A 12,402-nucleotide genomic window follows, 5' to 3' on the forward strand; every position below is an offset into this window, starting at 1 on the left:
TAGACAAAAGCTTGAAGCTTCTGTCTCTTAACCGCATTTGCCAATGGACGAGATGTACGAAGTGGTGGAGACCACCAAACCATCTTTAGTCCATATGTGGAGAAAAGAAATATATATATATATAGGTGTGAGGTAGGAGAGAATTGGGTCCCACAAAAACAATCAAATACTTTGAAACAAACAAAACTAGACAAACCCCAAGCATGATTCATTGTTTCTTTAGCCGAATGGAATCCCAAGAGAGAGGTCGCCAAAAAGACCCTCTTCAAACGTTTCCCTTGAAATTAATTATATCAAAACTACCACCTCAATGTAATGTACTTGACATGAAACTTAGAGCGCCTGAAAAAAATTATCAGAAGGAAGAACAAACGTGAAAAGACCATATTTCTATTGGTACATGTGGAGACTACAAAACTCAAGCGGAGTGCTACAGCTTCTCTTCAACGAGCTCGATGCAGCGGTACAGAACGAGTTCGACGGGGTTAAGAGTACAAACTGTGTCAACAGCAAATTGATCATAATCACTCTTGTTCTCCGCCATGATGCCTGTTACCAGGGTTCTAAGAGGGAGAAGCCATTCGTTGTAGGCCTTTTGTAAATTGCTCTTGGACAGCGCTTCTGTGTAGTTAGTTTTTCCTGTTTGATTTTGGGTTCAAATGTAATATTAGCAGATTACAAGTCAAACATGATCAATTAAAGGGAAATTTTGTATTAAGTAATGCTGATTGATAAGACAATAAGACATAAAATGGTATTGCTGTCACCAAAATCTTAGCTTTTATAGTTTTGTACTGTAATGTCATTTGTTACCTGTTGACTCTGTTATTAATACAAAGCGGTACAGGTTGAGAGCAGCTAGAACCTGTGCAATATAGTACAGCATATGTCATAACATCGTAAAGCTCAAAAAGTGTCAGATTGAGGCATCAGAAATGTGGATCGATTAAACTTGTTTACAAAATTGTGATTTGTATAAGGCGATTTCTTAAGCATGAAAGAGATGTAATTCACAGCACAACGGAATCATATACCTCACGAAATATGATAGTCTAAGCATGGAAGAATAAACTTTAACAGCTTGAAAAAGAGGGAATGAGAAATACCGCGTCACCATGCTCAGGAACGGTTGGGGGTCCTCCCTTTGAAGGCCTCAAAACGAACTCCACCAATTCGAGGACGCTGGCAGTCCAAAAGTGTGTATCTTGGCACGATTTGTTTTCTCTGTTTGTAATTTCATTATTTCTTCCCACTCCAGTTCTTTGGCAATTTTCCATGTGCAGCTCCCTCTTCAAAATATCTAAAAGGATTGCAGTCTATAAATTGTTGAAAACAAACACATTTAGAAATTTAATCTTGCTTCAATCTGACTCAAACGCATCTCAAAGTATAAAATTCATTGGAAAAACCAGCTTGGGAGTAGTTACCATGGAAGACGAGTCACTATTTGTGATCAGAGCTTTTAAAATGTCAAACCTCTGAGAAGCAGGAACGTCGGCAAGTATCTGGTTGTGATTGATGGCAAAATATGGAAGTACAAGGTTGTCAAATGATGCATATCAATAATCAATTTTTGAAAATAACAAATAGTTTATAACTTTTTTTTGTTTTTGTTTTTTTTAAATAGACAAATAAAAGGCTGCTCATAACTGACTTTTGAGCAGAAGACTGCCTTAAACTTTTCAAAACCTTACCCTCTTAAAAGCTTCAAAAGCTTTCTTCCTCAACTCTGCATCTGATGCATACATGATGACCTTTTGAACAGCCTGAAATATATTTTTAGAGGAGAAATGTTAGATTTATCTACCTTTGCCAAAAAAAAAAAAATAAATAAAAAAGGGATGAAAGCTAGCAGCTAGTCATGCAATACTGAATAAACTAGAGATGATCAGAATCAACCTGCAGAGCAACAAAAATACTAGGCATATAAGATGAGCAGTCGGCGTGTTCATCGTCATACTTCTGCGAGATATTTCCATCAATAATGCAAAGCAAGAATTCGATCGTGTGTTTTTTTAATTGCCATGGAAGATTCACAGAAGCAAGTACATCCTTTAACATCCCAATAGCTTGCCACCTTTTTGTTCGGTTGTTTTTAAGTTCGTCCTTGACAGATATCAAATCCTCCTTCGCAGCCACAACAGCCGCATCATAAATATGTCCCCAAATGACTTCAACAGGCAATAAAGAAAAAGGGAAGAAATTAAGCCATAGAGAATAAATCCTGTATGTACAAGAGAGAGAAATTTTGTATTTGCGGAAATAACCTGAAAGTGATGCACCGAGTTTGACATGGGATAGACAACTCATAAAATCATCTTCATCCTCTGAAAAGATAAGGGGAAAAATGGGGGTAAGAGCACAAATAGATAGCACAACTTTATGGCAGTAATATAGCAGCTGGTAAGAGCTCACCTCCAACAACAATGCTAGTCATTCTGTCAACATCAGACCCGGTTATTAAACCAAGATATGACAAACCACAATAAGGAAAGAAACTTGACAATTGTGTCACCGAGGGATGAGAATTAGAAACCTTGTAACACTTTCTGAATGAACCAAGAGCCTGCACAATCACACATGTTTACATTCTCAAAGTCCGATATATATTTTTTCTTAATAAAAAGAGAGAAGGGAATACAAAAAGAGCACAAACTGGAAGAATTGCAGCCGCATGATAGTAGATGAAAGCAAGAAACAGCCAAAAAAGGAACTTCAGAAAGATGAAGCAAAACCAACCATGACTTGCAGAACATATAAAGCAAGTAGAGAACGGAGCTTTTTGTTTACACCGCCGTCCTGTTGCGTTTATAAGAATATAATCAACACCTAACAAAATTTGCGGACTCTTGTGAACATCCTAATTAAAATCACATGAAAAGGTCAGACCAATTTCGTGCAAACTGCGTGTATTGAAGTTGCTATGCTCAGAGCTCCTTTGAAAAGATCCTTCAGTTCTGTATTCTCATCATCTGGCTCTGAAGAAACGACCTTTAAAACATTTAGGACAATTCTAACTGCCACTTTTACTTGCTCAAAGTGACGCCTTCGAATGGAAACAAGCACTGAAACACGAAAGGAATAACAAGAGACTCTCAGTAAACAGGTCTTACCAGAATAAGAATAGTAAAAAAAAAAAATTTGCAATTCAAAAGAACAACCTCCAATTCTCAAACTAATAAACCAAACCACATCTATTATTATTGTTATTATTACCTTTAGCAATCCCACTGAGAAGAGGAACAAAATAACTGGGAACCTTGATCATTTCACCGGAGGAAGCTAATGCCTGGTCCAATTACAATCCAATATCAGCAAAGAACTAGAACCAACAAAATTAAAAACAAAACACAACAACTATTAAAAAAAAAAAAATCATACGTCACAGAGTATGGAAAGCATGTCCCGTGGATTACACACTGAAACAAATCGGTCAATCACTTTATCAGCAATCTCCAAGCATTTTTCGGAGACGCCTCCAAACCTTGAAGCTGCTTTCGGCAACTCAAACGACAGCAAATCAACTGTCGCCTGCAAAAAAAAAAACTCTCTTAACCTTGAAAACGAATAAATACCCACAAAACAAAAAGACGAGGAAGTTCATAAAATGGAAACCTCGTCCAACGAAGGAGAACAAACGTAGTTGTAAACTTGCGAGAGAACTTCAAAGGCATTGCTTTTGGCATCTTCGTTATCTGGGTCTGAAAGAGAAACCTCGGAGATGGAATTAAGGAAGTTGATCAAATCTAAAACTAAGGTTTCGGACTCTTTTGGGTCTCCTCCCGCTTCAACTGACTACCAAATTCATCCAAAAAAAAAAAAGATTGTGATTCCAAAAACTCTGTTTGGTCGCGAACTCAGAAAAAAATAGTGGGTAAAAGCGCAATCTTACTTGGGATATTGAGTTCAGGATCTCCTGTAGACGAGTTTCGGAGTTCGACGACATGGCGTCGTGTGAGAGCTTTTGTTATTGCCGGGTGGGATTGGCAACCTATAATGCGAAAACTGGAATCAAAATCATTTTTTTGCAGAGGAAATTGTCCATAGTTGTCGGTCAAGCCTATTGTTTGGAAGCTGGGAAAACTGTTTAGGTCGTTGTGACTGAAATTCACTTCCTGGCTGCTGATGAACTTTGCCGAACAAGACGATTCTCAGTTCTTGTCTTAGGACGACGACAATATCTCGCTTGTCATTGTGCATTAAACGACACTAAACTTGAGCGACAAAGGGATATTGTCGTTCTTCCACATAAAAAACGACAGCAAACAAGGAGAGAGTAGTTTTCACGTCAAACGGCAGTACGCTTTGAATGTGAATCGACATGTCGTTTCTAAACTTTTTTGCAGCACAAGGGCGTCCTTTTTAAGCTAAAACAACAGCTAATTATAAACGACAAATAACCGCAGGCAACAAAAGATACTTGGGTTTGTTTTATGTAAATCGACGAAGAACTTTTTAGGTGACTGTAAACTTTGAACTTTTTTTTTTTTTTTTTCCTAGAAAAAAGATACATCGCGTTGTTCTCGCAAATGCGATAACAAAACTCCCTGAAAACAGAATCTAAAACGACAGATAACATTGAGAAATTTAAGCATGTAGTTTTATCTGAAACAAAACTCGTCGTTTGACCTTAAACGACAATAAACTCCGGCACCATAGCATATGTCACGACGAGACGGCCAACAAAAAAGGACAATTTTTCTGGTTAGATAACACAATTGTATCTTTATTTTAGACGACATGCAAGTTCAATTTTAGAGCTAGGACATGTACTTACCACTTTGGGTGTCAAAGGTCGACAGAAATGTACTGGAAAACGACATCATTATGTTATATTGTTCTCGTTTTTTTTTTCCTCGATATAAATGAGACAAAAATTTGTTTTTACCAATATATATATATATATATATATATATGATTGATCAGCCACATTTCATATATTTTTCTCGAGTTATTAATTTGAAATAAATGTACGTCAGCAAAAATAATGATGTAGTTATTTATTTATTTATTATTTGGGTGTGTTCTTTTTGGGGATGGAGTCTTGACAACACAACACTTTATTACACGACTAGAATTAGCCCACTGGGTGGAGAAATCGGAAGTCTCCACCGCATTACCTTAACACTTACTCGTGGTCGGAAATCTCCCCCCAGTTCCAGTTTCCTTCTCAACAAGTAATAACCATAACCAACTGTAAATATTCACACACGTGGAAATCTCAAATCTCATTTCTCAAAATGTCTTAAGAAATCTGAAATCCCTTCTCAAATTTCCTTCCCATCGTCCCTGAGCGAAACCTCCGCCGTCCGATCTGCCGGAGAATGGAGCCGGACGCGAGCATCGAGACGAGCAGCATGATCCGTGTGGCGGTGCTTCCGATCGGGGAGGTTCCGCCGGCGGTGATGCGCGACTACTCATCGATGCTGCTCCGCCACCAGACGATCCCTCTCTCCGCCATCAGCAGCTTCTACACGGAGCACCAGAAGTCTCCCTTCGCCCACCAGCCATGGGACTCCGGCAGCCTCCGCTTCAAGTTCATCCTCGGCGGCGCTCCTCCCTCCCCCTGGGAGGACTTCCAGTCCAACCGCAAGATCCTCGCCCTCATCGGCCTCTGCCACTGCCCTTCCTCCCCCGATCTCTCCTCCCTCCTCGGCCGCTTCAATGCTGCCTCCAAGGCCTACTCCTCCGCTCTCATCCATCGCTGCTTCGCTTTCTCCCCCGCCGATTCTCAGGTCCAATTCAATTACCGCTAATCTCTCTCGATTGCGAAAATATTTTGTTTCCTCGATTCTGTATTTCTAAAGTTTGGATTTTCATATATATATATATATATCTGTTTGTAATAATACATTTGCCGCTTTTTATTGCAAATTGTTACTAAATATATAACTTTACAATAGTAATTAGAAAATTTCGAATTTTTAAATGTTGTAGTTACTGTATAAGGATTTTTTTTCCTTTGATTGTGGATTGAGGTTTTTTTGGTTTGGCGGTGCTTGTAGTTAGAGGAATGCACTAAGAGTGGAGTAAGTTTGAATTTTTAATATGTATTTCTGACATTATGGTGCTTATTCTACTAACTATTACTGTATGCAAGTTTACAATTCGGATTAGAATTCAGAAATTGAAAGTTGGTCTACCAGGTGTGCCTGTTTTCAGAATATTCATATTTTATTAGTGTATCCTTGTTTGCTTTTGTGGTTTTTTGATTGTGAATCTGGATTATTGAGGGGATTGTTTTTTTTTTTTTGTGGGTGGTGTTTGTAGTTGGAGGAATGGAGTAAGAAAGGGGGGAATTTGATGCTGTTCCCGCCGGCAGACCGCGAGACGCAGGAGCTGCACCTGCAGACGATGATGCAGGAAATTGCTGCCGCGTTGCTGATGGAGTTTGAGAAGTGGGTTCTTAAAGCCGAGTCTACTGGGACTATTCTCAAGACGCCTTTGGATTCCCAATCTAGTCTCAGCTCAGAGGAGGTTTATGTCTAGGTGTCTTATAGAATTTGAACAATACATCTTAGTTCTTATAATAAATGCCATTTCTTGTAGCAAAGGATTGAAACTTGGTTGTTATAGTTTATGATTCTTTGAGTTAAATGCCGGGACTGAAATCTAACTGCTTAGCTGAAAATTGGAATTGCAAATGCCAGGTTATCAAGGCCAAGAAACGAAGGCTTGGCCGCGCACAGAAGACCATTGGGGATTACTGTCTGTTGGCGGGATCACCTGTTGATGCAAATGCACATTATACCACAGCCTTAGAACTTTCAAGGTTGACTGGGGATTTTTTCTGGTTGGCCGGGGCGTTGGAGGGCAGCGTTTGTGCTTTACTGGTAGCTTTTTGTTCTGTATATGATATATGCACACATTTTTTGAGTGACTGAATGCCCCTAGGATTTAGGCTGGGTGAACCAGTAACACATATCTATGAATAAATATGTTACTGTTGACTGGCATCGCATATATCTAGGTCTTTTTAAAGGCAATTCTACAGTTAAAACAATTCATGTGTGGCGGTGTTTTGTAACTTATTAAATTGGAATAGTCTGAATACAATGCCCTTGGTTTTTCTGACAACATGAATGGTGTTTCTCGTGTTCGCATGTTATCAGATTCGTTTCTCTTGTCTACCTCAAATAAGATATGTTTTGAATTACTCACGTATGTGTTTTTAGATTGATCGAATGGGCCAAAGGGATCCAGTTTTGGAAGAAGAGGTTAGATATCGATACCATAGTGTGATCGTGCACTACCGGAAGTCCTTTATACAAGAAAATGCTCAAAGGTAGCCCCTCTTGGTTGACATAGACATTTATACAAATAATAACTCCTAGATTTTGTTTTTTTTTTTCTTTTTTAGAAATGTTCATAAACTCGCGTTAGTTCATATATATTGACAGTTACTTATTTCTTATGTTCTTTGCAGAGTTTCACCCATAACCTTTGAACTCGAGGCTACTTTGAAATTGGCGAGGTTTCTATGCAGGTAAATGTTTACTTGGACCTTTTCTGATTCATCCGTATAGTAGTTTTTCTTTTTCTTTCAAGTTATTAACAACAGTTGTGTAGCCTGTTTTTCCAAACAATTGAACCTAGCTTTCTCTTTCACCCCTGACACGCCGCATTTTTATATCCATTTGCTGAGCAGCAATTACAATTTAAGTTTCTTCTATCATATGGCTCCAAAGACATAAATTTCTCTCTTGATTGTAACATGCCAATTTACTTAAACATTTCTTTCTTTCTTAATATTTTGTGCCGTTGGTCATATTCACATTTAAAATCATGAGATTTTTTTTTGGGACCAAATACACGAGTTATTTTGGTCGATTTTTTTCATCTTACATTTTGCTTTATTTATTTATTTATTTTCTCGTTTTTTCCAGAAGAGAGCTGTCTAAGGAAGTAGTTGAACTTTTGACTGCTGCTGCAGACGGTGCTAAATCTTTGATTGATGCCAGTGATAGGCTGATATTATATGTGGAAATAGCTCGTTTATATGGCTCTCTTGGCTACGAGAGAAAGGCTGCCTTCTTTTCAAGGCAGGTAGCTCAGTTATATTTGCAACAAGAAAATAGACTGGCGGCTATTAGTGCAATGCAGGTTTTGGCATTGACAACTAAAGCTTATCGTGTTCAAAGTACAGCATCTGTTGCCAAAAGTTCTATTGCAAAAGTAAGTCTATAAGCACCAAGTGAAAAAGAGTTTTCATTTTCAGTGTCTTCAAAAATCATATTCGTATTAAAAAGAATTGTTCGCTCACTTTATCTAATTATCATAAGGTGATGTTTCTAACTTTGTAATACATTTATTGTTAGTTGGTTCTCTAAAAATATTACCACTGACAATACCCTTTTATTTCATAGCACAAGTGTTGTAAATTGCGGGTTATTAACAACTTCTTGTCCTTTTTATTTTACTTGAAAACTCTACAGAAGGAAACTGGATCAGGTTATGCTGATAGCACAAAAATGCTGCACCAGTCAGTAGCGTCTCTTTTTGAGTCTCAATGGAGCACCCTGCAGATGGTAGTATTGAGAGAAATTCTGCTATCTGCTGTCCGTGCTGGAGATCCTCTTGCTGCCTGGAGTGCAGCTGCGCGGCTTCTTAGATCTTATTATCCTTTAATTACACCTGCTGGGCAAAATGGTCTTGCTAGTGCACTTTTGAATTCAGCCGATAGGCTACCATCAGGAACTCGCTGTGCTGATCCTGCCTTACCTTTCATTAGGTCAGTACATAAATCTTTTTTTAGAATTCCATGAATCTTTTATTTGTTATTAGCCAAATGGCATCAAGGTTTTTTGCTTTCTTGTATACAATCAAAACTAAGATTCTTAACTAACGGTTGCACTTTTTGTCTTCTGCTTTGTTTCTGAGATATGGCTAGATCTATAGTTAAAGCTATCTCTCCATGTGAATAAAATAAAGCTTTGCATGTTGTCAGAATGTGTATAACTCAATTGCTTTGTAGCATATTGAATATGTGCTTGCAACAGTCATGACTAGAGTGTATAAATATTTCTTTTGGTGAATGAAGTAGTCTCTGCGTAATTCTTTCACTACTCAATTTGAAGCTACAAATGTTGGTTTTGCATAAGAATTCTGAGTTTTTCAACAGTGTTTAATTGCCCAATTTGTTGTTTCAAGTATGGATACTCATGAGCTTCTTTGATATGTCTCCTTTCTGTGTTTTACTTGGTGTCGTCAGCACGATTGTTGTTCCTGGTTACCAAAAAAGTTTCCCAGGCAGGTCGAGTTGACAATAGGGATCAAGTTACTTTTAGAGTTCTATTTTATCATCAAATTAGTTATATGGGAGTCACTTACTCAATTGTCTTGATTCTTCCAGAGTCCATTCTTTTCCTGCCCATCCCTCACAGATGGACATTGTTAAGCGGAACACTGCAAGAGAAGATTGGTGGGCAGGATCTGCTCCTTCTGGCCCTTTTATTTACACACCATTCAGCAAGGGAGAGCCAAATAATAACAGCAAACAGGAGCTCATTTGGGTTGTTGGAGAACCAGTTCAGGTCTTGGTAGAGTTGGCAAACCCATGCGGCTTTGATTTGAGGGTTGATAGTATATATCTGTCAGTGCATTCAGGAAATTTTGATCCTTTTCCCGTTACTGTAAATCTTCCACCCAATTCATCAAAAGTGATCACCTTGTCAGGGATTCCAACTTCTGTGGGGCCGGTGACAATTCCTGGGTGCACTGTCCACTGCTTTGGTGTTATTACAGAACACCTGTTTAGGGATGTTGACAATCTGCTTCTGGGAGCAACCCAAGGTCTTGTGCTTTCCGATCCTTTTAGATGCTGTGGGTCAGGGAAGTTGAGGAACGTAGCTGTTCCAAGTATATCTGTGGCACCGCGACTACCCTTGCTGGTATCACGCATTGTTGGTGGTGATGGTGCAATTATTTTACATGAGGGTGAAATTCGTGATGTATGGATAAGTCTAGCTAACGCAGGTACGGTTCCAGTTGAGCAGGCACATATTTCACTATCAGGTAAAAACCAGGATTCTGTTGTCTCTTTTTCGAGTGAAACCTTAAAATCTGCCCTTCCTTTGAAACCTGGTGCGGAAGTGACAATTCCTGTGACCTTAAAGGCTTGGAGACTTAGTTTAGTGGATGCTGATACTGCTGGTGGGAAGAGTTCCTCGGGAACTGTAGTGAGGCATTCCAAGGACGGAAACAGCCCCGCATTGTTGATTCATTATTCAGGTACTTCATTTTCTATTGCATTTTTATTAGAATTGGCATATGATCTTCCCCCTCCTCGCCTCTTCCTGTTTCACCGTCAAGCAAATAATGCCTCGACATTTTTCACGAAATTTTTCCTTGTCAGTCACTGAAGCTCGCAGCTTCTGGGACTATTTGCAAAACTATGTATTGTTTTCGTTCTTGTGATCATAAACTTATCCTATATGGTTGTGATGAAAATAATGCTGTGTACAAAACCATAGTAGCATTAACTTATTAGTTCTCTACAGATCCCAATCTGACTTTAATTTATTCTTTCTCTCAGGGCCTCTAACAGATTCTAAAGACCCTCAAACAAATGAGTCTGTTGTGCCCCCTGGCAGGCGTCTGGCTGTACCTTTGCAGATTTGTGTCTTGCAGGGCTTGTCCCTTGTTAAGGCTCGATTGCTTTCAATGGAGATTCCTGCACATGTGGGTGAAGACCTTCCTAAATTGGTTCATGTGGATAATAGCTCTTCTGAAGGAACTATTAGCTCTAACAATAAGATGGACAAATTGGTGAAGATTGACCCTTTCAGGGGAAGTTGGGGACTTCGGTTTCTTGAGTTAGAGTTGTCTAATCCAACTGATGTTGTTTTTGATATTAGTGTTTCTGTTCATCTGGAGAACTCCAGCAAGGAGGATAGTCTTTGTGTTGACCAAGATGCTATCGGGCATGGTTATCCCAAGACGAGAATTGACAGGGATTGCTCTGCAAGGGTACTCATACCATTGGAGCATTTTAAGTTACCTATTCTTGATGCGTCCTTTTTTGTGAAGGATGATCAACCAGATGGGGTAACCAGTGGCAGAAGTTCAAGCTTTTCCGAAAAGAATACCAAGGCTGAACTAAATGCTTCGATAAAAAATCTCATCTCCAGAATCAAGGTTCGGTGGCAATCAGGTAGGAACAGCTCTGGAGAACTAAATATCAAGGATGCCATACAAGCTGCTCTCCAGACATCTGTTATGGATGTATTGCTGCCAGATCCATTGACATTCGGCTTCAGGCTTCTTGGAAGCATTTCGAAACCTGATGACCTTGGTTCGTTTAAAAAATCCACTACTCAAGTTCAGTCTCCTGCATTGAAGGGTTCTGTTGTGGCACATGACGTCACTCCTATGGAAGTCGTGGTTCGTAATAACACAAAGGACAGGATCAGGATGAGCCTTAGCATTACGTGCAGAGATGTAGCTGGAGAGAACTGCATGGAAGGTGCCAAAGCAACTGTCTTATTGGCTGGTGCGGTTCCGCTATCACACTTTCTTCAGTCAAATTTTTCAATCTTTCTTGTTTTTTCAGAAACCTCAATCATTTCATCTCTTTTTGGTGTTCACAATTCCATTTTTGAACTTTAAAACAGGGGTTTTGAGTGGAATCAGAATGGAAGTTCCCCCACTTCAAGAAGTCAAGCATTCCTTCTCGTTGAATTTCCTCGTCCCCGGAGAGTACACACTGGTTGCTGCTGCCATGATCGATGACGCTAGTGACATCCTCAGGGCTCGTGCTAGAACCGATTCACCTGATGAGCCAATTTTATGTCGCGGGCCTCCATATCATGTGCGTGTTGTTGGAACTGCTTGACTCTTTTTTTCACCTTACGGCATCGACTGGATTAGTTTCCATTGGATATTACTAGATTACGGGAATGCTGCTCGAACTAGACAGCCAATGCCAGTTTTTTTATTTGGCAGCAGCACGAGTCATGCATTGCCATTCTTATTGAATTTGCCAGAGAGCTCGCCCTCCATTTTGTTCGATTAAACCTAGTCCTGAGCATAGTCAATATTGCTAGAGCGTTTATCTATTGTAATATTAGTATATTCTTTTGTCTTGCAATATTGTGTCGTATTTAAGTTGTCGCCGGTAAATTTCGTTGCATTACCTTAATTGTTCTGTGAAACTCATCATTTGAGGTTCTGTTGCTAAAGATTATCTTGTCCAAAGTCTGCCTTTCCTGTATGCTGCGTCAAAAGTCCAGAGATCCAAAGTAGAGAATTAGAAATTAAGCCGCGAAAAGAAAAAGGCTCTTTACGCACATAACAAGACTTGAACATGGCAAAATTTTTGAAATATTATGAGAATAGCAAAATTTGATAGCATTAAAATAATGATTATATAATCATTTATAATAAAATGTGACCTTGTTAGGA

General features: G+C 39.1%; 2 protein-coding genes across 3 annotated transcripts; one reads left to right on the plus strand and one right to left on the minus strand.

Moving 5' to 3' along the window:
• Positions 1-203: 203 nt before the first annotated feature.
• Positions 204-4,180, minus strand: LOC21386995 (aberrant root formation protein 4). The gene is made up of 14 exons (XM_024171575.1): positions 3,893-4,180; positions 3,616-3,795; positions 3,382-3,531; positions 3,217-3,289; positions 2,890-3,065; positions 2,740-2,799; positions 2,416-2,566; positions 2,268-2,327; positions 1,900-2,171; positions 1,695-1,766; positions 1,428-1,505; positions 1,107-1,316; positions 814-865; positions 204-639 (listed from the first exon to the last, which is right to left on the minus strand). The coding sequence occupies exons 1-14, from the start codon at positions 3,944-3,946 to the stop codon at positions 431-433; spliced, it is 1,797 nt and encodes a 598-aa protein (XP_024027343.1). The 5' UTR covers positions 3,947-4,180; the 3' UTR covers positions 204-430.
• Positions 4,181-5,051: 871 nt separating this feature from the next.
• Positions 5,052-12,120, plus strand: LOC21386996 (trafficking protein particle complex II-specific subunit 120 homolog). Of its 2 annotated transcripts, none has more exons than XM_010107149.2 (10): positions 5,052-5,735; positions 6,271-6,477; positions 6,651-6,833; positions 7,176-7,285; positions 7,427-7,486; positions 7,887-8,175; positions 8,436-8,731; positions 9,353-10,230; positions 10,535-11,491; positions 11,613-12,120. In XM_010107149.2, the coding sequence occupies exons 1-10, from the start codon at positions 5,325-5,327 to the stop codon at positions 11,831-11,833; spliced, it is 3,612 nt and encodes a 1,203-aa protein (XP_010105451.1). In that variant the 5' UTR covers positions 5,052-5,324; the 3' UTR covers positions 11,834-12,120. The 2 variants fall into 2 exon arrangements, with proteins under 2 accessions (XP_010105451.1, XP_024027333.1); XM_024171565.1 differs by having other exon boundaries at positions 7,890-8,175.
• The last annotated feature ends 282 nt before the right edge of the window (positions 12,121-12,402 follow it).

The sequence above is a fragment of the Morus notabilis genome, unplaced genomic scaffold, assembly GCF_000414095.1.
Source record: "Morus notabilis unplaced genomic scaffold, ASM41409v2 Scaffold958, whole genome shotgun sequence".
NCBI lineage: Eukaryota > Viridiplantae > Streptophyta > Magnoliopsida > Rosales > Moraceae > Morus > Morus notabilis.